This window comes from Ptychodera flava, chromosome 12, assembly GCF_041260155.1.
Source record: "Ptychodera flava strain L36383 chromosome 12, AS_Pfla_20210202, whole genome shotgun sequence".
NCBI classification, from domain to species: domain Eukaryota; kingdom Metazoa; phylum Hemichordata; class Enteropneusta; family Ptychoderidae; genus Ptychodera; species Ptychodera flava.
Genome location: NC_091939.1, coordinates 30,491,299 through 30,515,368, shown reverse-complemented (window position 1 = coordinate 30,515,368; position 24,070 = coordinate 30,491,299). Strand labels below are relative to the sequence as shown.

The following is a 24,070-nucleotide window of genomic DNA, read 5'->3' as shown; positions in this document are numbered from 1 at the left end:
ATTATTTGGATATTTTTCGCCGAGGAAAAGACTTTATTCGGTCAACCTATATTTCGATTAATGTCGGTAAGGCACGGTCGTAGTCACGGCCAGCGCCCACACTTTTAGCCAATGAAATATTTCGTTACGTGCGGCGTACTTTCCTTTCTTGCATAACTATATCTTTGACCGGCGAAATGACGGCATGTCATTTGACAACATTGCAGCGTGCCGTGCGGTACGACTCCTAAATACGTAGACCGCGCTCCATTTTCTTGAAATACGTTGCATATTTCAAAATGGTGAGTTTAATGCCCGTATATCTGTATATAGACGTAGGATTTTTGCCAATTATGCCGCGTCCGAAAAAAAATTTACATTATCTTTATTTTACTTTCTTTTCAGACGACTTACACAAATAAGGGACCCAAGGTGAGTGAACTAAAATGTAAACATTTTAAATACAACAGGATGTCCAGAATATGCTTGGATGGAAACGATTTGATTGAATTTTGTGCCGCATTACCTTCATTGTGTGTCTTCTTTCTGAACTTTAGAAAAAATGTAATTTAAATTAGTGTTCATAAAATCACTTTCACTTACGTAAGTAATGTTGTATACCTGCTAAATCGCCCGCAATATTTGTAGATATGTTAAAAAACGTGCTGATCCGACCTGCTAATTTCCTTTTTTCCCCCCAAAGAAATTGGGCGCTTATAAGACAATACCATGATTAAACGGTTAGAAAATATAATTTTCTGTTATGGTTACTAGCAGTGAACGTTAAAAATAATCAACAACAGTGACTAAAACTAAAATATTATAGCATTATGTACTAGCGGAAGTTCGATCTCTGCGGCGTGTTTGGTAAATTTGTAATTGTCAATATTGTTCCTACAGCCTGACAAGGGGAAATTTCTGAACTTCGATCATGTTACTTTCTGGGTCGGCAATGCCAAACAGGTAAGGAATACACCTCAATTTTGCTTGTTTTTTGTTGTCCGGTGTCAATGTCAATCAATGGATATGGCTTCAAGACACATTTCGTCCCCGATACTACCGTGATGACACGCACTGTGACGACGAGGATACAATTCTCTGGCATGGTGCCAAATAAAATGCGCAGCTCAGGATAAACACGGTAGAAAATGTTATTCTTATTTCATTGCCATGAATAGTCCGTGAAAGGTAAATTTTCTCCAAAAGTCATGCATTTGCCGTGCAGGTCGATCGACTTTTCGTTTGCTTTAATACGGTTGATATTTTCCCGCTTTTCGTTAAAACATTATCTATATCTATGAATTTATCCTATATTAATAATTGTATCTGTTTATTTAATTCAAATTTAATTTCATAAGCGATAACAAGAAGCAAACAAATAACAGGTCTACTGTCGCAAACGAAAAGAAACAAATTCTGTTCTCACAAATCTTTACTAGCGAATGCGATAGCGTCCATGTCACAAGCCGAGTCTCGGAAGCAAGTGTGATTGGTCAAATGCAGGGGTGTGTCGATGGTGTGTCGTGCACGGGTACGTTCTTGAACCGGTTAGGCAAAAATGTTTGGCGTTTAAAATTTCTTATTAAGTGTCTTTAATTTGAATCGGTCTTCAATAACAAGTTTCATTAACGCTTTCTGGCTTTAATTGAATTTTGCACATTAAATGCTACCTTTCATTTGTTGGGTGATGAACAATGATGAAACAGTGACTCACTTGAATTCTACTTTAACAGTCGCAAAAACAACTTCCCGAGTATAATCCCATAGAATCCATAAAGTTACATAACAAGAGAGTACATAAAGAACTGCAGTGTGCATCGCAATGCCTTCAGCACATTCAGTGTCCTTACCCGGTTACCGCCAAACAAAAAATTGACTGACTTCAATCAATACTTTGACATCTTGGTTCGAAATCCAGCCTGTATCACCTAATACACTGAAAACTGATATCAGTTTCTTTCCAATTAACTTGTACCATTCTGGTCACAGCCCAGCTGATCAACCGAAGGATATTGTATTTGGTGTGTGAAAATGGTAATACTAGTTCATCCATTGTAAAGTCGAGTCCAAATCTTCTTGAATATGTTTTAGTACAAGTACGACAAGATGTGATGTCTGGTCATACCTGATGAAAATGCATATCAATTATACTTGCTGTGCTGACAGTAAAATAGCGTGCAAAGGTTTGATACTGAGTTGCCAGATTATCAAAACTGTTATACAAAAGTACAATGTAGGTATAAATGGTGATGCTAAAAATTTGTGTTAATATAAATGTTTCCAAAGTAGAATCATATACGGATGTATATAATGTTTGAATTTTAATATGCCTCATTGCAACGTTTGCTTTTTGAAAACTTAGAGTGAGGGTTTAATTGCTGAAGAATGCTTGCTTTCTGAAAATTTAGATGGGTTTATTGAAGAATACTAGCTTTCTGAAATTTAGAAGTTTTTATGCTGAACGATACTTGCTTTCTGAATAGGCAAGTGATCCCATCTATCAGACAAATGTGAAATTTTATATGAAACGCATGATAAGAGTTATTCAAATGGAATGGAAATCTTCATACATTGAGTGGACCAAGTATCAGCTAAAAAGGATCAGTGTCTTAGTTTCTACAAATATTTATATTAACCAAAGAATGTAATACAAATTCTTAAGAAATTTTTTTTTAAATCTGACTTTGTCGTTCTGTTGTTCTTAAGCTTTGACAAAAACAAAACATGGGCTCGTGATGTTGGCAAAGGCCATTGTGCATAAGAGTCAGAAATTCTGCCATTGTGAGGGGATAGGCACATACATTTGAAGTCCTTCTGACTTGCAAAATTTATTGTCAACTATTATATTGATAATTTCAGACATGAATATTCAACTCACGGAAACGAAGCTTTGTGACTTGAACACCTTTACATATTGAGTTTATGGGTATTATTTGGGAAAAACTGAACGTTATGGATTGAATATGTCTAGTCAAACATTTTTCATAAGTACATCCTTGGGTTAAATTTGTTTTAACCAGTGTATTATTTTGCAAAATCTAGATATTTTGGGACACACTTTAAAATCTCTTCTATCTAAACCTAATAGTGTATGATTTTCAATTGTATACTTCATTGCTGACAGAATTTGCAGTTTATTGACAAGGTTCAACCATCAATGATTATTGTGTTTCACTAGTTGTAATGATTAAAACATGGTGAAAACATATATGAATACAAACAAGTGGGAAGCCAAATCAAAGTGACATGACATGACACTTAAAATGTCAAAGGATGAAATGTTGATGATCGTATGGCAGGACTAATATTTACATTCTTGAGATACTGTAATCGTTCTTCAGCAAAGATTCATGATCATCCTTTAATAATCTCAATGATCATCTTTTACTGGTCTTTTTAACAATGTGGGATTCCCTGAGATGATACATTAGGGGAAGGCTGCATTAACTTGCATGGTACCTGAAACCCGAGTTCTTGCCTGACCAACTCGGATGACAAACAGAAGACTTTTAATCCCCAAGGTGTGAATGTTCCATTGTTATGTTTATCTAATCCAACTGGTGCCATTGTAGTGCCATTGTAGGAAAGGCAGGTCTGTGAAATTGATCCTCTAGGGAAGTCGGGTATTCCTAAGTTAATCGAGCTTTCCCGTTATGAATTTTTGGCATGTATTGATCATCAATAAATAATCCACTAGATTTTATAGTTCAAAATCAGTGCACTGGTACTCTTTATGAATACCAATCAGAACAACTCGCCCAGGATGCTAAAAGACAATTCTTTTCCAGCTGGCAAATAGTTAAAATCATAATATTTCGTATAGACAATGAGAGTAGGACTTTTTCTTTGAAATAAATTTGGAATTTTCACAGTACAATCAAAATAAATGTTACAGTGTAGTGTTTTCCTTGTATTTTTAGTCTTTCAACACTTATTCCTCAATTCTACATGAAACTGCAGTTTAATACACTTTAACTTCTCCAAAATGCTACCACTGAATTGAATATGAAAGCAGAAATCACTACTGTTCTGTGATGCGTATATACTTTGCTAAGCGTTCCTACGTTGTCTTTTGTAGACTTTGGGTGTGTACAGAAAGTAGGTCATGAAGTCTGCACTCTGCAGTGTAGAATATGAGGTAACCAGGTCACATTTTAAGACATATAACCATGCTTGATCGTGAGATTAACAAAATTCATTCTTGTCATGTGGTTGACATGTGTGAATTCTAAGATTCACAGTCTGACATTACACTATGTACTTAGCTTATATTACAAGAGTACTTTTTCCTTAAAGTTAAGTGATACAAATTACAACTGCAAACAATGCCAGTGAATGCATCCACAAACGTCTTGACGTGCTCACCAAACTTGAATTCAGTCACTGATACACAGTGACTTTTGCCCCAGGTGTGTGGCATGGATATTAGAGTGTTCATGCTTGATAGTCATATCTTTGTAATATGGGATTTCCCAACAGTATATCAGTTCAAACATGGAATAGTTGTGAATCTGATTGGCTTTATCTGGTTCTCTGATCTCAAATCTAGCTGCCATACATTGCCAACCAGACTAAACATGAGTGGAATATGCTGGATTATTACAAATGTATTTGTCAAAACATTTGTGTCAAATTTTCATTCCTGAACCTCAGCAAAAATATTGAAAATTATTTTCCCATGTCAAAGAATAGGGTCCCAAACAGTAGTGTCATGTATTACAAGGCAGAGAGAAATGTGGCTTCAAGAAAGCCAATAGAAAACTAGAAAGACCATGTAAAACTGTGGAATCCACCTTTGAAAAAAGGACAGCAAATTTTGCAAATATTCTGTCCATGAATAATGGGCTTGTAAGAGTTACACCTATATTCTTTATCAAGGGAAATCTTATTGTTCAATAAATTGTCTTAATCTGTTTTTAATTTGAAAGTTGATTGTACTACAAAGTGTACAAAAAGATCCTACTGATAGCCAAGTGAAATAGCATCCTTTGAGATAGATATCATACCTCCTCCATCAGCTAGCTACCAATCACCATGCATTTTAGCCAATCATTAAATCTGTAGAGGAATGTAGTCCCATCCAGTAAACAGACTGTTAGCTCATAACAGTATAAATCAAATCAATGTCATTACATCATAATGCTTAACACTGTACTTGTACCAGCACTGTATATTCACTTTGATTGGTGGAACCATTTGACAGCATGCAAATTGTGGCAGGTAATGATTGGTGTTAGACTTTTATAGCCATGAGAAAGTGGAACATGGTGACAAATTACACCATAAGTAGAGTTCCTGCACTTACAGATAGTCCCCTTTATTTACCTGTTGTATAATATGTTGCATTTTAAAAACATAAAGTAGCTTGTTTATGGTGACAACTAATACTGAACATGGGTTGTCTTAAGTGGTACTTCAGAGGGGTGAGGGAAGGAGTCTGTAGGAGTATACGTGAATTGTGAGTGGATGCTATGAAAATGTTCCCATTTGGCACTCCAGACTTTGTAATGATTTTACTGAAAACATTTTTGTGTGTGTTGTTTTTAATGACTGTTTCATAACTTTTAAAAAAACATGCATTTGTTCTTGTTGTTCTGTGATGATGTTAAAATTAATTAGGTTTTTATCCATTGGTTACAGTTTTTATACCCAAAGTGTATTATTTTGTTGTGATCATTTTCTTGTCTATAATTGGTCACTGTGTGGCACTGCAGGATGAATACATAAATAAACAAACACTTGCAACAAATATAGGTCACTTGAAAGTTCAGCAATAAATTATTTACATGGGGTCAAAGGTTAATGTGTTTTTCAATCAATCATTCTACTTTATTACTACTGTGTTTTGTTACAAAGAAAACAGAAGAATTTTTGACAAATTTAATCATGCCTCATACTAGTATACTGAAGAGTCGGACATTCTCTCATCAGAAAAACAGAAAAAAGGATTATTTTCCATCTGTTTAGGACTGCGGGCAAATCGAAGTATCCCAGACAACTGTTACTATATTGTATCGGCCTACCCTGTACATCATCAATAGCAACCCTTTAGCCACCATATGGTTCCCCTTGGCCGAAAACTTTGCATGATCAACGGTTAGTGTGGACCTATTTATATGGAGTTTGGATGAACAGGTGAAATGTAAAGAAATGTTTGTCATGAATGTTTTGTGAACATTACAAGTGGATTCACATGTCATTAATCTACAAATCTGTGGGTATACGTTAGAGAAAAAAATTAGCATGACTTAAGTCTTATTCAATGGGGCAAATTTGAAATTGACTAAATACATGCCAATTTATGGCAAATGATCCATTCACATCTGTAATATATGCTAATATATTCATGTAGTGACGTATTATTGTAGTGCGCATGTGCAGAATAAAGTATTACTCTCCTCATGCTTGAGACTAGTGAACAACGGCCTCCGTGTCTCTCTATACAATACATAGTACATATACTACAAGTGGCGACGAGGATAAAACATCAGTGACCTTAGAGTGCAAAGTGCATTGTTCGCGCAACGTGTGAGTTGTTTCGAACAAAATCGAGGTCGGAGAACGGAGAAAAAGCGGCAGATTCAATTCGGACTATCAAGCAGTTAGCGAGGAAGAGTGCCACGCCGTCGAGCGGAACTTGGGGCAGAGGATCGGAACAGTGGAAGCGATCCAGTAGCGAGAAGTAACTTCAAAGTAACTCAAAGAACTTTGAACAGTTGTTCTACGCAGTGCAGTCGGGGAAAATCTCAGCGAATCTGAAGATTTAAGACTGTGTCACCCGAAGTTCAAGTTTTCAAGTACATTCCTTTGTCTTAAGCGATAAAGTAAACAAGCGATAATGGAAAACGCCCGAACCAACGCCCGAATAACACGTGCTACGACTGAAGCTTTCGACAAGACAAAAAGTACTTTCAAGTCTTACTACAATAGGATGGAGAGGTTTTACCGTGTCAACGGCATAACGGAGGAGGAAGACCAGAAAGATGCTCTTTTATATTGCATTGGTCAAACGGCTTTCTCGGAGTTGGAGGATATACTCCTGCCAGCAAAACCAGCAGACAAATCGCTAGCAGAGATCGTGGCGTGCTTGGAGAAGTACTACGATCCAGCGCGGATGGAACTTGCTGGAGCTTTCCATTTCCTGAAGCGAGACCAGAAGCCAGGCGAATCGGTGCAAGACTACATAACCGCGTTGAAGCAGAAGCTGCGGGACTGTAACTACAAGGCGTGCTGTCAAGGCAGAATTTTGCGGGACAAACTTGTAACGGGACTGTACAACTCGAAAATTCGTCAGCACTTCATGACTATGAAAGACATTTCAGAGTTGGGTTTCGTCGAAGCGTGCGAGATCGCGATATCGATGGAAGCGGGACTGCACCAGTCGAATCAAATGGCGAAGGACACTTCAAGTAAAGGGACGATCAGTAAAGTAGTAAGCAAACGTGACTCTTCTAAGACTATACAGTGTTATAGGTGTGGAAATAATCATTTGGCTAAAGATTGCCCACACAAAATGTTGATTGTCATAAGTGTTCTAAACGTGGTCATTTTGCGAAATTTTGTAAGTCGAAACAAGGGCAAAGAAAACAAAAGTGGTAAAAAGCCGAAGTCTGGTAAGTCAAAATCAGTAAAGGCTGTCACTGAAGCAGATAGCGACAGTGATGATTCCAATTGTAATGTGTATCATGTTGAGTCCTCCATTAATATGAATGTAAGTGGAGAAAAATCTGGTTATTATGTAAAACTGGATGTTAATGGTAAATCAGTGTCCATGCAAGTAGACACGGCAGCTGACTACAGTATCATGTCAAGTCAGAGTATGAAAGAATTTCCGGAAAATTCCTTTGAGACAGTCGGGAATTAAATTGAAAAGCTACACTGGCGATACAATTTCCGTTAGTGGAGAAATTTCGGTCGAAGTGAGCTATGAAAGTCAGCGTGTCAACTTGCCACTGATAATAGTAGATCACCCTGGTAAACCAACATTACTTGGGCGAAACTGGTTGCAAAAGTTGAAATTAAATTGGGGTAAGATTTTTACATGTGTAGCTGAAAAAGCTAACAAAGAAAGCGGTGATTGTATGACCGGTAATACGAAAGACAAACTTGATTCAGTCTTACGTAAGTACAGTAATGTGTTTTCTGATAGCTACGATGGTATGCGTGGGCACAAAGCTCACATCCGTGTGAAAGAAGGCGCCAAGCCTGTGTTTCATAAACCTCGTAGAGTTCCATATGCGCTCAGGGAAGCAGTGGAAACAGAGTTACAAAAGTTAGAGGAAAACGGTGTAATTGTTAAAGTAGACCGCTCTGAATGGGCGAGTCCTATTGTTGTCGTTCCCAAATCGAATAAATCTGTAAGAATATGCGGAGACTATAAAGTCAGTATTAATCCGGTAGTTGAGGATGAGCAATGTACTCTGCCAACTACTCAAGATTTGTATGTTCAATTGTCAGGGTCAAAGGTATTTTCACGATTAGATTTGACGCATGCGTATGCACAATTGTCAGTTGATGATGAAAGTCGGAAGTACTTAACCATCAATACTCACAAAGGCCTGTATGCCTATACTAAGTTACCTTATCGTGTGAAGTCAGCACCAAAGATTTTCCAAAGTAAGATGGATTGTATCTTACAGGGTATTGAGAAATGTGTATGTAAACAAGATGATATTCTCATTGGAGGTAATAATGTTCATGAGAATCTTGATATTTTAGAGGAAGTCCTCAGAAGATTAAGTGATAACAATCTTCATGTCAATTTGTCGAAATGTGAATTTGTCAAAACAAGTACTGTATATCTGGGTTTAGAATACAGCGGTGAAGGATTGAGACCTGTAGAATCGTCATTGCAAGCAATTAAGCAGGCTCCAATCCCAAAGAATGTCGCACAGTTGCGATCATTTCTAGGTATGGTACAATATTACCATCAGTTTTTGCCGAATTTAGCCACAACTTTACAGCCACTCCATGAATTGTTAAAGAAAGGAGTTGACTGGAAGCGGTCTGAAAATGTCAAAAAGCGTATGAAAATGTAAAGCAAAGTTAAGTAGTGAAACTTTACTTGTACACTATGATCCAAATAAGAAGCTATAAAGTTAGATTGTGACGCTTCAAGTTATGGTGTGGGAGCTGTTCTCTCACATGTATTTGAAAATGGTGACGAAAGACCAATAGCGTATGCCTCTAGAACTCTAAGCCCGAGTGAACGTAACTATGCCCAAATTGAGAGGGAAGCACTTTCATTGATATTTGGAGTTAAGAAATTCCATGATTTCCTGTATGGGAGGAATTCACTTTGGTTACGGACCATAAGCCATTGTTAGCAATCTTAGGTCCAAAATCAGGTATTCCTACCATAGCAGCTGCAAGAATGCAACGATGGGCACTGACTCTGCAGGCATATGACTATGATATAGAGTATCGTAACACACGAGCACACGCAAATTGTGATGCGTTGTCAAGACTACCAAGTCCAAGCACACAAGGTGCTGAGGACAGTGTATTTGCTGTTAGCGTAATAGATGAGAGTTTCCCAGTTTTAGCTGATGATATTGCTAAGGAAACCAAAGTTAATCCACTTCTTAGTAAAGTGTATGATCTTGTATTGAATGGTTGGCCCAGTTATTTCAAAGATATGTCTGAGGCATTTAAGCCATTTTATCGTAGAAGAGATCAATTGTCAACGGAACAAGGTTGTATTTTATGGGGTACTCGAGTGGTGATTCCAAAGAAGTTTCGTGAAAGGTTGTTAGACGAGCTTCATTGGGAACATCCTGGAGTATGTGCCATGAAAGCACTTGCCCGTAGTCATGTATGGTGGCCAAATATTGATGCGGATATTGAGAGTAAAGTGAAAGCATGTTCAGTTTGTCAGCGAGTAAGACAAATGCCAGCTAAATTACCTTTACATCCGTGGGTATGGCCAATGAAACCTTTTCAAAGAGTTCACATTGATTTTTGTGAAGATAAGAAATACTATTTCTTAGTTCTTGTTGATTGTCATTCTAAATGGGTAGATGTAAAACCTATGAAGAGAATCACAGCTGATCATACTATTGATGAGCTGAGATTAATCTTTGCAGAGCATGGTCTACCTGAGCAGTTAGTTTCGGACAACGGTCCACAATTCACATCTGATGAATTTGGATTGTTTATGAAAAGAATGGCATTCAGCATATTAAAGTAGCTCCATATCACCCGGCATCTAACGGCGCTGCTGAGAGAGCAGTGAGGCTGGTAAAAGAAGCCTTCACTAAACTAGTCTTAGAAACCATAGGGAATTGCAACAAAGTCAGTCCCCAGGGGTAGGGGTGTCTTGTCTAAGGACAGGGTTCTTCTTGCTATGGTTTATTTTATTTTAATATGTTTTACTATGATATGTATTGCCAATAAAGAGTTATATTACCAACCTTTCTTTGCAGCTTTGGTGTCTTTGCCTTATGTTAGCGCTGGTTTTGTAGCGATTTCTTTTTTCGTATTTGTCCTTTGACAATCTTTAGCGAAGTTTCGTCACTGTGTTGCGTCTATTATCTTACCAGTTTGATTGTGTAATTCGCCAAGGCAAGCAAGGGTAGTAATTTAGTCTATTATCTGATGAGTTTGAGTGCCTAATTTGCCAAAGTAAACGAGGTAAATTACTAATCTGTGGACGCAGTCACCAGATTATCACCGGATTAACTTTGACAGAGTCAACAACGTACGCACCAGCAAGGTATAACTGAAGAAAGGGCTGAAACTCTCAAAGCCGTGTCCACAGAAATCTACTTTACAATAAACATTTCCTAATTTTTCGAACGTCAACAGTTTTCTGACATGTTTTAAACGGGAACAGGCCAATTTATGCCTTCGTCGGTTGCTTCTTTGAACGATAGAACACTAATCGAAGTGGTGGAGTCAGTGTCTCGATGTGGTCCGTCAGACCGGAAGCCGGAACTAGAAACCTTTGACTTAAAAAATGTTTAGTTAAGCCCACATGATCGATAGAGGTAAACAAATTAGCCAACATGCTTTAGGATCGAGGGTCAAGCTCATCGGTGTTTATAAACACGGACAAGACAATCTATGTGTTTTTGACTGCAGCCGGTCATCGTTTGGGGGAAACTCGCCGCTTGTTACATAAAACTGACTAGTCGGCAAAGTATTTTCATATGCTTATTCGTTTCGAGACGAGATGAAAGCTGCGAAGACACATTGGAAGCATAGTAATACTCAACCAGGTTGATCCATACGTTTGGGAGATATTGATGTCACGGTCTTGTCGAACGAAAACGGGGATGTTTAGGCCATATAGCAAAGACGATAAATCAGTCTGCTGAATAAAACGAATTTTTTTAGACACCATGTCAGTTTTTAACCCGCGTGAAACCCTGCGTAACAATGTAATAACTATATATAGGCCTAATCAAAACCTTTTGGACATATCTTTTTATGTCAACGTTTGGACACGCTTTAGAAATGCATGATATAGCATACTGTACACACTGTGTACATGTCTGACTGTCGGGGAAACACTTCTTGCGCCGCTGTCGGACTCAGTCGCGCGATCGCTGTGTCTTTCCCCGTCTTTCCCTCGCACATTCGCTTTACCAAAAATGTGTTTTTTGTATGAAAAACCCCAGCTTTACAGTTAAGGATGTTAGACTTCGAAGTTTATGCAATCCATCATGATATGGCCACTGGCTCGCCTTACATGTTATGTGGGACTTTGCTCGGAGTTCACTACAATTTGACGTAGGCTTCGTCGACTGATAGAATGGAATAACAGAGATTTGTACATCGGACACAAATGCGAATGCACTGTTTTTTGCGCCTCCGTCGGACTCAGTTGCTGTTTCTGTCTTTTCACTCTCTGCACGTCAGCTTTCTTATAAAACGTGTTTACAGTGAAGTTACTAATACACTTGTCGATTTGATATATGCGAAGACACACTGACGACCAGTTATTTATTAGTTCTCAAACCTGGTGAAAATCATTCCGCGACACTAATCGCTTATATGGCTTTTGGAGAACGTCCTAAGAACCTGACATGACCCTTGTTTGATGCGTTAGGTAGTTGAGTATAAGGATTGATAAAATAATGTATCAAAATATACACAGATTCACGCGACTGCACTATCATATTCTTGGCAGCTCAATGACGTTTATGGCCGAGAGGGCGGGAGTCTCAGACACAAGGGAGCATAAGCAGTATGCAGTACATTGCATGTTTTCGGTGCAAAATCCGGCTTTGACTAATGTTCCCGTCCTGCATGTTTCCGAGCATAACTTTCGATCTTCGTTGCTAGTAATGTTGAGGTAAAGAATCGGAATCGTTCGTGTTCGAAATGCTTCTTGATTTGCAGAGAGAACACTCAACCTTCTTGTTTGTGTTTTAACTTAGCACATGGGGTCGATTGAAAAATTCAAAGCAAAATACCGCGGTGTATAAAATCTGCAGGCACGTAGTCACCAACCTACTTGTACTGCAGAGCACACAATCGGTCGTATGTAAAGCATGTCTTTTGTCATTTGAAAAAGAAGACTATACAAAAGTGTACGTATTGCAAGAACGCAGTTGATAAACTGGACAAGTTGAAGGCGAGCTCGAACGTCGAGTTAATAAAGTCTTTTCTGTTCTTGTTCTCGACTAACACGGAATTTTTCAATATACCCGTGAAGTCTGATTCAGTTCGATGCGGTGTTAGGCAAGTCGACCAACGTGGTTTTTGCCGGGCCAGCAGGAAGAGTATAAACACATCTCCGATACGTTACCAAGGTGTGTTCAACACATACCACGCATTCCTGGGAGGTCCTCCTTTCCGACCTGTTCGTTTACAAATGAATATTCAAGTTTGTTTCGCCTTCTGTTTGTTTCTGAATACATGAATATAAAGTGTCCACTAGTTTTACGGACCACCTCTGGACACGGCTTTTGAGAGTTTCAGCCCTTTCTTCAGTTATACCTTGCTGGTGCGTTCGTTGTTGACTTTGTCAAATTTAATCCGGTGATAATCTGGTGAGAGCGTCCACAGATTAGTAATTTACCCTTGATTACTTTGGCTAATTAGGCACCCAAACTCATCAGATAATAGACGCAGCATGTTGATAAAACGTATTTGCAAGATTGTCAAGGGCAGTGCTAAGTTAAGACCGAAACACCAAAGGTTGGTAGAATATATCTTTATTAGCGATACAACGAAACACCTACCCACCCCTGGGGACGGACATGTAGACAACCCCCTGTGGTCTTAGCAGGAGATGCGTCTTTGTCTCTGAAATGTAGAATTGGTAGATTTCTGTTTAGATAGAGAACTACACCTCACAGTACAACAGGTGTAAATCCAGCTGAGTTAATGTGCAAACGTCAGTTTCCTACTAGATTGCAATTGGTAAAACCCAGTCTTACAAAGCGAGTAGAAAAGAAACAAAAAGCACAAAAAGAACAGTTTGATCATCATAGAAAACGAGAGATATTTTGAAATTGGTGATATTGTAAGAGTGAAAAATCCTAGAGCCGAGTCAAAACTGGATAATTGGTTATTAGGCTCTGTAATTGAAGTCAAAGAACCTAGAAATTACATGGTCAAAATTAGGTCCATGACTAAAATGGTTCATGCAGATCATATGGTGAAAACCTATGAGGAAAGTGAACCAGAGTTCAAACAAATGAGTGTACCAGTGGCCAGTGAATCAAAGGTGTACTGAAGGGATTTCAGTCCACAGCCAGTAAAAGAAATGCCTAGAGCAAATCCGACTGAATACCAATGTAGTAAAACCTAAAGAAATACTGCAGTTATAGTTAATGGTACCAGTAAATCTGACAAAGTACACCAAGTCAGGAGACATCAGTAAACCAAGTGTAATTACTGAACCAGTTAGAAGATCAAATAGAGTTAGAAAACCAGTAGTGAAATTAGATCTGTAGATTTTGCAATGTAGTTTATTTGTAGAAATCAGGCATGTAACACTTTTCTTTAAAAGGGGAAGCAGTGTAATATATGCTAATATATTCATGTAGTGACGTATTATTGTAGTGCGCATGTGCAGAATAAAGTATTACTCTCCTCATGCTTGAGACTAGTGAACAATGGCCTCCGTGTCTCTCTATACAATACATAGTACATATACTACATTCACATCATTCATAGGGATTACTACGTCACATATTTATTCATGCAAGATGACGCCAGAGGTGGGCGGGTCTGTAAAGCGTTACATTCAGGAAACATATTGACGTAGCTGCACCAATATAAATGTCAGTGAGCAAACATACAGGACCAATTAGCTATCTGAATGGCTTTGACTCATTATCATAAGAGGTGAAAAAAAATATCTTTTTAGGCTGAGGGCACTGGTAGGCTATAACAGCCCATGATATTTTGTTGCACAAACTAAGTGCTACACATTCTTATTTCACCTAATAAGCCAATTTGACTGTTAATGAAATTTCAAAAAAGAGCATGTTTATCAATTTTTGCAGACTTGAAACACTCTATATGCAATATTATATGGCAATACTTCTTGACAGCAACAAAATATTTTTCTCTCTCTTTTAATAAGGTTTACAAATTAAACTATGAAAATACGTGGTTTATATTTATGTACCATAGAATTGCACACGTACAAGAGCAGTGAATGCATGTATTACAAGAGAAGTATACATGAATATACCAGAGAAGTTTCACAAAACAGAGCATATCAGAGACTTTATGCCAATAATGCCAATCAGGGGAGCTACAATCATAAGTTGAAAATGTGCTGAGAAATCAAGACTTATATTATTTTAGTATTGCATATTTACTTTGCAAACTTTTGAAATCTTGCCTTTTTCAAATTCTCACATTCTTACCTGATGTGTATCTTTCAGGCTGCATCCTTCTACTGTACTAGGATGGGCTTTGAACCATTTGCATACAGAGGCCTGGAAACTGGCAGCAGAAAAGTGGTGTCACATGCTGTGAAACAAGGAGATGTAAGCATGACACATCTTAGTTTGTCAGCACAGTCATGTATCCTTATGACTGTATCATATGATAAATCAGTCAGTTTGAATTCTTTAAATGGTCAATATTTGAGTGATTTATGCAAATTTTACAACTTACAAATTAGAACAGATATCGAATAGTACGTACATCAAAACTATGAAACCGTTGAATCAAAATTATCTTTCAATAAGGCTGTTATTTTTATCGAATATTTAAGTTAATCTCAATACAAATTTGTGTGGCAAGCTTGCTATTGAGTTTTTCTGAAGCTTGCTTTAATATTATTTACACTAACAGAAATTGTTTTACTAAAGTATGCACTGACTCCGTGACTAAGAGTTGACAGAGTAGACAAAATGATGATAGCATGGATCAAGTATATGAAGTTGCATCTTTTGTATATGTCTGGTAATAATGCAAAAGGCTCTAGCTTTATCTGAATCCTCTCCAGTTGCCGTCAGAGACTAGACAGTAAATTTATGGGCATAATCAAAAGTTAATAACTGACATGTAAGTGAAAGTACAGGCATTTTTTGAAGTGTTTTACAAAGTTTATAAATATTCTTTGCAGATCATTTTTGTGTTCCAGTCTGCACTGACACCACACAACAGAGGTAAGTATATTACCTGAAACAAAGATATTCATACAGATTGCAAATCATACAGAAAAATAATACAACCATACAATATTACCATACATATTTATATGATAACCTAAACTTGGGGTAAATAAAAAGTGGACACCAAGAAACTTTGTATTAATAATATGACATAAAGATACTGGTACCTAATTTGCATATAACTGGTAAAGAAAGTCAAATATCTCAATAAAACAAACTAGTGAAAGAACTTTATAATTTACAGACGAGGTCAAAAAATAAAATTATTGGTGGGATCTATCAACATACTAAGTCCAGTTTAACTTCTCCAATGAGTGTATTTGTCGTGCAGTGCACAGTACTGGAGATTTTCCATAATTCACCATGATTTATACACACAGAGACTCCTCAGTGAAGTCTACCACATGTCCCATGTGTAGACAAATTCACAGACTAGTTTTTTAAATTCTGAAAACGTACTTTTAATGCACCATTCTTCTCAATTCCCATTTTAAATGTTTTAGAAAAGTATGCTTGATTGAGAGAGAAGATAGCATTTTTGTAAAATTTTCAACTGGTTGTATCTTCAGCCATACAGAATAATGTGATAGAAAGTAGAGAGACTAGTTTCGCCTGTTTTATAAAACAAAAAGATACTGATTTTTTTCCAAACAGATAGAAAAAAGAAATTTACATGCTGACTTTCCACAGAGAATGACCACTTCAGTTTGTCATACCTTGATACCCAAAAGTATGGCATTTGTAGTACCTGCAGAATGTTACTTTTATGGTAATTTAACGGTTTCTTTGAAATTCATACTGAAATATCTAAATGTTCTTTTAATAGATATGATTAATCAATTATCTAGAGATTTTATATTATTTCTTTCAGGTAGAACTGAAAAAGTAATATTCTAGTGTCGTATGTACAAATCAAACTGAATTGTAGGTAATTTATCGTACTGTGCAGTGTAGATATTCGTTATGTCAGAATAACTTTCAACAAGCAACACAGTAAAGAGTGACTCACTACAACATGCTGGTACACTTTGGGTATATTGTTCTGACAGTGTTTTTGAAATCACCCTCTTTCTAGAAATGGGTGACCACTTGGTGATACATGGCGATGGTGTCAAGGATGTAGCATTTTCTGTTGAAGACTGTGGTGCTTTGGTAGAGGCAAGTCTCTTCAAATCTTTATTTGTTGTAACTGTGAAATCTGACTTTGACTGATCAAACCAATTTGCTAGGTGCACTTAATGATTTTCAATGATTTATTTCTGGAAGTTGTATTTCAGTTGCATTCTTCAAATGACAAATATAATAGTTGCTCTTTATAAAAAGGTGAACTTTGAACTTTGATATGTATTTGTGCTGGAGGATATGTTTTGCATAATGGACGGTAACTGTTTTGAGCATTTTTTTGCAGGATCTAAGTTCTAGACTAGATATACATGTTCATATCAGAATTGTTGGAGTTTCTTTAAGCAACTTGAAGACAGTCAAATATCACAAACATCAGTATACGTAGCATGCAGTGTGGAAGGATTAATCCAAAGTTAGGAGTGTGAAAATGAGTATTTGCAGCAAAATCAAAACAGGTGGTGACAATTTATGCATAATGTATGTGTCTATACACAGAGGGCAAAGGAAAGAAAAGCTAGAGTTGTCAAGGATGTGTGGGAGGAATCTGATGAGAATGGTACAGTGAAGTTTGCAGTGGTTGCCACAGTAAGTGCATGCTGAAAATTATACACAGCAAAATGTGCCGAGAACGTATCGTATGTAACTCCTCTTCAACTTTTTTCCAACGCAAAAATTCAGTGTTCCTTATCTTGATTGCCAAGTTTTACACATTTGTGATTGTATTTGGAAACGTTGATGTTATCACAACGTAATGTACCACACTGATGTGCTTATACAGTATCAGAACTCGTTTCTGTACATGATGGCGCGGTAGTCATTTATTCAGTAACTGTCTTGGATGCCAGTAAATATCTATACAGCTAGAGTTGTATGCTAGTGTGATATTCTAACAACACATGGATTATATTTTCCTCCCAAATAATCAGTATGGTGATACTACGCATTTGTTTGTGGAACGTTCCAAGTACAAAGGAATATTCTTGCCTGGTTACAAACCATCCGTTGGCCATGATCCTCTGCTTTCTATACTGTAAGTTTTCTGTTGCAGGATTTTGTTTTCAACAAAGTGTGATAATGGTGTGCTTTTCTCTGTAGATTTAATAGTCCGCTTTTATTGAATTGTTGGGGATCAGCACTCTCCATCCAGGGTGGCCTATCCTACTCCAATTCACAGTTTGCGTGATTCTGCTCTTCAAAACGTTTTTCCCAAAATCAAATGACTTTCTTTCACCTGTTAACAAACAATGTCTAGATTCCAACCAAATACAAACTAACGTATCTTTTATACAACCCGACCAGGTGGTGTGGCTGAGCAGCACATATTTAATCTGTTTTCGAATTTTTAGGTTATGTTTTACACATTTTTCCAGTTTTATTGAATTTAACATGACAGTTGCACCTCAAAAAAAAAAAAGACTAGAAATGCTGTCTGCAGAAATTTTGCAAATCAGAGTAAACTAAATGAAAAACCATCGCAAGTGTCATTTTGAAGTATTGTCTACTTACACTTGACATCCTTTCTTAAGCTCAGAAATGTTCACTTCTACCTGGCTTTCAAAATACAGTTTGACAAAATTTAATTGGCCCGGTACAGTGTAAACTAGCTGTTATTGCAGATGCAACAATTCCAACAAGCTGTAAATGACAGCTTTTTTCTATTCTGACAGTCTCTAAACGTCTTTTCTGATTTCGTTTTTGTTTTCACATGTACACATGTAGTCCACAAACCAATCTGAAGTTCATAGACCATGTTGTTGGCAACCAGCCAGATGACTCCATGGAAAACGTTGCTGATTGGTATGTTTTATTCACTTTTTTGCATGGATTATATGAGCCATCTGAGTGCCCAAGTCGATTTTTGTTGCCTTTATAAAATATTATAACCAAGCCAATTTTTTCAGATGTTCCCCAAAATTTTGATCAAAAACTGTAGCCAATGAAAAGTTATGACCATTTGGTCCAAAATTGCCAGAAAAAATTACAGAGAAAAATCATAAAAATTGGTAAAATGTTGCTCTAAAATATAAAAAATAAAATATTAAAATATTTACTGCCCTCAAAGGGTTTAACTTTATTACACTTAACTTTAAAGTATTGTGTCGGTTTATTTTTCCCTGAATGTATGCTTTCCCTGAGGCCTGAGAGGAACCCCAAAACAGTCGGTTTCTATCAGTCAAACAGACTGTTCTGCAGTGACTCTCAGGCCATTGGCCAGCAAACATTTGCTGTTTACCCTTATGGACAGTCAATACATTTGTACTATCAATTTCCTCAATATGGGCCATCACGTACAAGACCCATCAAGCGGACATTATTTAATGACTTATAATGACTCCCATTTCTTTCCAGGTATGAGAAGAACTTGATGTTTCACAGGTTCTGGTCCATTGATGATTCAATGATACACACAGAATACAGTTCACTTCGATCAATTGTGGTCACAAACTATGAGGAAACCATCAAAATGCCCATCAATGAGCCAGCACCTGGAAAACGAAAGAGTCAGATCCAGGTACATCATATACTAGCATGGCTATTAAAGTCACATGATATTAACCCTTTGAACCCGGCTCAGACATAAATGTCCGATGACGTCATAGAGTACCTGGGGGTCAGGGTGCAAAGGGTTAACATCAGCTGGACTATAAGAATGTGTCATTATAATTGAAAGATGTAATTTCAATTCACTTAAACTTTGCTGTAAATTCAGTAACCATATTTATTAACCGTGTATACACATTTTTAATAATTATGTATATTCAAGAACATCTTTTTCATTCCAGAATTGTTTTTATTTGTGGTTTGTGTTTATCCAAACATGCAAGCTTGTTGTTGAGTTTATTTTGTTCAAATGAAGGAACGTTAAGGCTGGCTTTACATATAGGTACATATACCTTTATCATAATAAATTGGACATTGTACCAAATTCAGAGATCCATGGGTTCAACCCAAAATTTGAATGGACCATGGTGCAAACAAAACCACCTGCACAAACGTCCACAGACATACAGGTATATTGCCATACACATTTGTACAAGTGGGTGTGTTTGTACCCCTATCATGTGATCTCTTCGGTGTTGATCTCGAGTCTGAATCACAGCGCTCATCATTTCTTTTCAAGAGTAGAACCATCATCTGACTATGTGTATTTACTTTTATAGGAATATGTTGAGTATTACGGCGGAGCTGGAGTTCAGCATATTGCGCTGAACACAAGTAACATCATTGAAACAGTTAGTAATCTGAGAGATCGCGGAATGCAGTTCTTGGTAATTCCCGACAGCTATTACGACAATCTCAAAGAACGGCTCAAAAATTCTCCTATTAAAGTTGAAGAAGACATGGATACTGTAAGTACCATCAGGAAAAACTTTAATTATAATGTAACTATGTATTTTGTAGTATCCAGGACTAAAGCTGATGTCGTGAGAATGATGTGAAGTTGATAGACAGTTTTCTGAGACTCATAAAATGAAACCAAAAGCAATTAACAGTTTAACTTTGTGAGAAATTGAGATGGATACAAGGACTATTGTTGCACGTCACAGTGTGTGTGTGTGTGTGTGTGTGTGTGTGTGTGTGTGTGTGTGTGTGTGTGTATCAAAGTATCTGTACTGTTATTCATCTGTTGTAAATTTCAACAAATCCATTTCTCCACAGTTGCAGAAATTGAAGATTTTGATTGATTTTGACGACAAGGGCTATTTACTTCAAATCTTCACCAAACCAGCACAAGATAGACCAACCCTATTTTTAGAAGTGATCCAGAGGCATAACCACCAGGTAAGATGAATTTTCTACTTTGAATCAGGCTCTCGTCAACATTCCTTCAGATAGTTTTGTGCAAATCTGTCGTTATGTGTAGTAGCAGTTTCCTGTACAAAACACACAAGATGAGCAAGCCGCAAAGAGTCGGTGGATGGGAATAAAGTGTAGTTGTTATAGAACAGGCAGAAGTAGACTTAATATTGAGACGATTCTTCTCAATATACTCTATTTTATTTATAAAAAATTACACAGTATTGCTAAACTTGTGAATGGAAACAAATGTCAATTTTGGAGGAAGTACAGCGCCACCTACAGATGAATGAATAAAAACAAAAGAAGCCACATTGTTGAAACTTAGACAAGGGTGGCTCACGTCAACAGGCTGTTCTGTCTAACCTATGTAGCTGTAACAATGAAGTTGGTACATTCCCCGGGACATTCACCCACACCAGTGGCTTATTTTCATGTGTAATAATTGTCACTTCATATTTGATATCTTTACAGGGGTTTGGAGCCGGTAATTTCAAGTCCCTTTTTGAAGCCATAGAGTTAGATCAGGACGCCAGAGGAAATCTTGTGACCCGTGATGTGAAGTTAGTGGAGGATTAGATTAATGACGGATACAGGAACACTGACAGTTTTCAGTGGCTGTAATGGAGAATGCATAAACGATAGATGAACAATTCTTAAAGTCCAATATTTGTACAATAAACAAAAGAATGTTTGTGTAACAAATCATGTAGCAATATCATTATGCTTTAAATAATGTTGAAAAACCTTGAGATTGTGAACTTATTCTATTATTTTTTCAGCATTATGTTTTGAGTTGATGTCTTTTTCAGAGTCTACATGATCAGTGCCTGTAGTGCTTTGGATCCAGTGGCATTGTAAACTTCTATATTTTTTTACATTCAGGTACAAATAAGCAAAAAATGGCTATAAAGGGAATATATTGTCTGGGATTGATGTTTACAAAACATATATACATTTAGTTTAGTTTAGTTCAGATATGTAATATTTGGTAATTATTCAAACGGATCTGGTTTGTGCTTATTTTGATCCAATTATGGCCAAAGTGCATGTGTACAGGTTAGTGTAAATCTGTTACACAGATTGACTGTTAAATTTCAACTTAATAGCGATACGTTATAGCGCTGTAGTTGTTACATTTGTTTATGAGCTCATTTCAGTTAACGTTGTCAGTTTTATAACTGAACTTCAATAGAATAAGTACTGTTAAACCCATTGATGCCACACAGAGAACAGACTGTGTTAACCCTTTGAGTGCTGCAATTTTTTCCCGCCAAAATTTTTGTGCAACAGTTTACCAAATTTTATGAATTTTTCGGCGATTATTTTTATAATTTTTGACCAAATGGTTGTATCTTTTCATTGGCAACAGTTTTCGATCAAAATTTTGGGGAAATCTGGAAAAAAATATTGTCTGCAACTGAAAAATTTTCAGCAATTCTTTTTTTATAAAAGGCAATAAAAATTGACTTTAGCACTCAAAGGGTTAATCCTCAAGGTTCAAAGTGAACATTTGTTAGACAATTGCTTGCATTTTAATCATCAATTTCTTTGTGCAGTGTAGTATAGCACAGTGGGCAAAATACAGCATAATGTATGAATGACGTAACGTCAAGTCTGTGGTAGGTTTCTTGAAGAACATTTAAGAGGACAGAGAATTTGAGGCTAATGTAAAAACAGTTAGTAGAAATGGCGGCAAACTTTAGCACTCCAAGTTATGACAAGTTCAACTTTTTCTTAAGTAGTCAGAGTAGTCCGGATGCAGCTGATATGCACATACTTAGTCATGGAAAGGAATGTTTCTTCTTGCCAATTTATTTCTTTTATAATCGGATCAATGCAAATTAATATGGAGTTGCGATGAATCAATGCAATACAAAATTCAATGTAAGTCTGCCAAGGCCTGGGTGCTTGGAATTTTCATGATACCCATGCATCTAACCTTAGCTGAAGGTGAAATGTATATCATATCATTCAATAGGGATATGCTAAATGTTGAATGTAAAAAATTTGCATTCTATGTACATCACACCATGGTCCAACGTGATTGTATACCTGTGAAATCTAGCTTCCATCACCATCCATGTAATACTGGAATCAAGAAAATGCAAGTACAGTATCCATGGAGAGCCATTTCATTCACTATCATATCATCACGTGTATTGAAATTCTTCAGTCACAACAGGCAGCTATTGATGTGTTTGTTGAAAAACAAAATTACATAACTACCGGTATACTGTGTATTACATATATATGTGTATGTATACCACTTGTAAAATATTGAAGAATTGATTGATTGTTTGAAGACCTTAAAAGTTTGAACATCTTAATCGTTAATGTTATAGTTATAGCAATGTAGAATTGTTTGTTACCCTGAGAGGCTGAGCTTTGTTAAATGAATAGAGTTAGCATCTTCTATATTTATCCACAAGTTACCATTGTATTTTCATTTTCTTTTGACGAGTCTGAAATTTTTGTCGATTCAGCTGCTGAATTTGTTTGTTACTGTAATGAGTTTCTTCATCCGTGTTTGCACGGTAAAGCCCATGCTCAATTGACTGTACTGATCAGCAAATTCATGCTTGTATGCGCCCACGCTCTTTCTATAAGTATGAGCCCTGCCTTGCTGATTTGACATGCATGAAAGAATGTTAGGGTCAAAGGTCACACAGATGCATCACTGAGTTCGCAAAACGTGTCATGGCAACAACCTCACAGGTTATGGATGCATTTTAATGCTGGGGGCTGTACACTATAAACATTGATGGTAGATCCAGTAGCACGTATAGTTGCAGTGTCATTTCCAGTTTACTGTAGGACAAAACATTGGATAGATTGTTCTGATGGTAAAAAATTCATACCTGTATGTAAATCTGATCCCAAACACACAAAGAATATGTATATTTGCTGTTGAGTATTTGCTGTACTAGATGGTGCACCTTGAAGAGTGTGAGATACGTTACAGGCCAGCAAAAACAGCTGCACACTCTCTCTCTCTCTCTCACTTTCTGTCAAATTTGTTCACATGATTGTAAATTTTGAACCTTACAGCTATGCAGCTGTTCAATTTTTGTGTACAATACGTGAACTCAGAAAATCCGAGTATCAGTTAGAATAGTCTTAAATCCATCCGTTCATCCCCATTTTCCTGTAAAAAGGTCCACACTCTCAAGTGATTGCAACATTTTTGGATCAAACCATTGTGGTAAAGGGTGAAGTGGTCTTAGAAGTGAGAAGCAAAACACAGACTATATCCTACAGTGAACTATTTGGCAAGTTCATGGTATTCTGATATCAACATAACCGTAAAATAAAGGCATGGGAATTTTACTGATATGGTTTGAATATTTTGGTTTGATATAACAATAATACCAGTACAGTAAAGGTATGTACATCCTGTTTGTTTTCATCTCAGTTTATGATGGTTGGGTGGTTCTGATATTGCATACTTTGAAAACATGCATGGTAAAGAATTGTTATTGATGATATATTTTATATAATGGTAAAACCATTTACTCTGTATATTCATGTGTGTTCTGTGTGTTGTTGGTCAATAAAGAACAGACAATTGGAAAATATAA

At 36.9% G+C, this 24,070-nt stretch overlaps 1 protein-coding gene across 1 annotated transcript; it reads left to right on the top strand.

Moving 5' to 3' along the window:
* Positions 1-154: 154 nt before the first annotated feature.
* Positions 155-24,070, top strand: LOC139145601 (4-hydroxyphenylpyruvate dioxygenase-like). Its single transcript, XM_070716862.1, has 13 exons — positions 155-281; positions 385-411; positions 880-942; positions 14,829-14,933; positions 15,518-15,560; positions 16,642-16,724; positions 17,187-17,276; positions 17,618-17,721; positions 18,411-18,488; positions 19,041-19,203; positions 19,853-20,041; positions 20,352-20,474; positions 20,964-24,070. The coding sequence occupies exons 1-13, from the start codon at positions 279-281 to the stop codon at positions 21,066-21,068; spliced, it is 1,176 nt and encodes a 391-aa protein (XP_070572963.1). The 5' UTR covers positions 155-278; the 3' UTR covers positions 21,069-24,070.

Excerpts from the sequence above, each read along its gene's own strand:
- LOC139145601 (XM_070716862.1), top strand. Across the intron at positions 18,489-19,040 it reads ATGGAAAACGTTGCTGATTG|GTATGAGAAGAACTTGATGT; the intron begins GTATGTTTTATT and ends ATTTCTTTCCAG. Across the intron at positions 20,042-20,351 it reads TTGAAGAAGACATGGATACT|TTGCAGAAATTGAAGATTTT; the intron begins GTAAGTACCATC and ends ATTTCTCCACAG.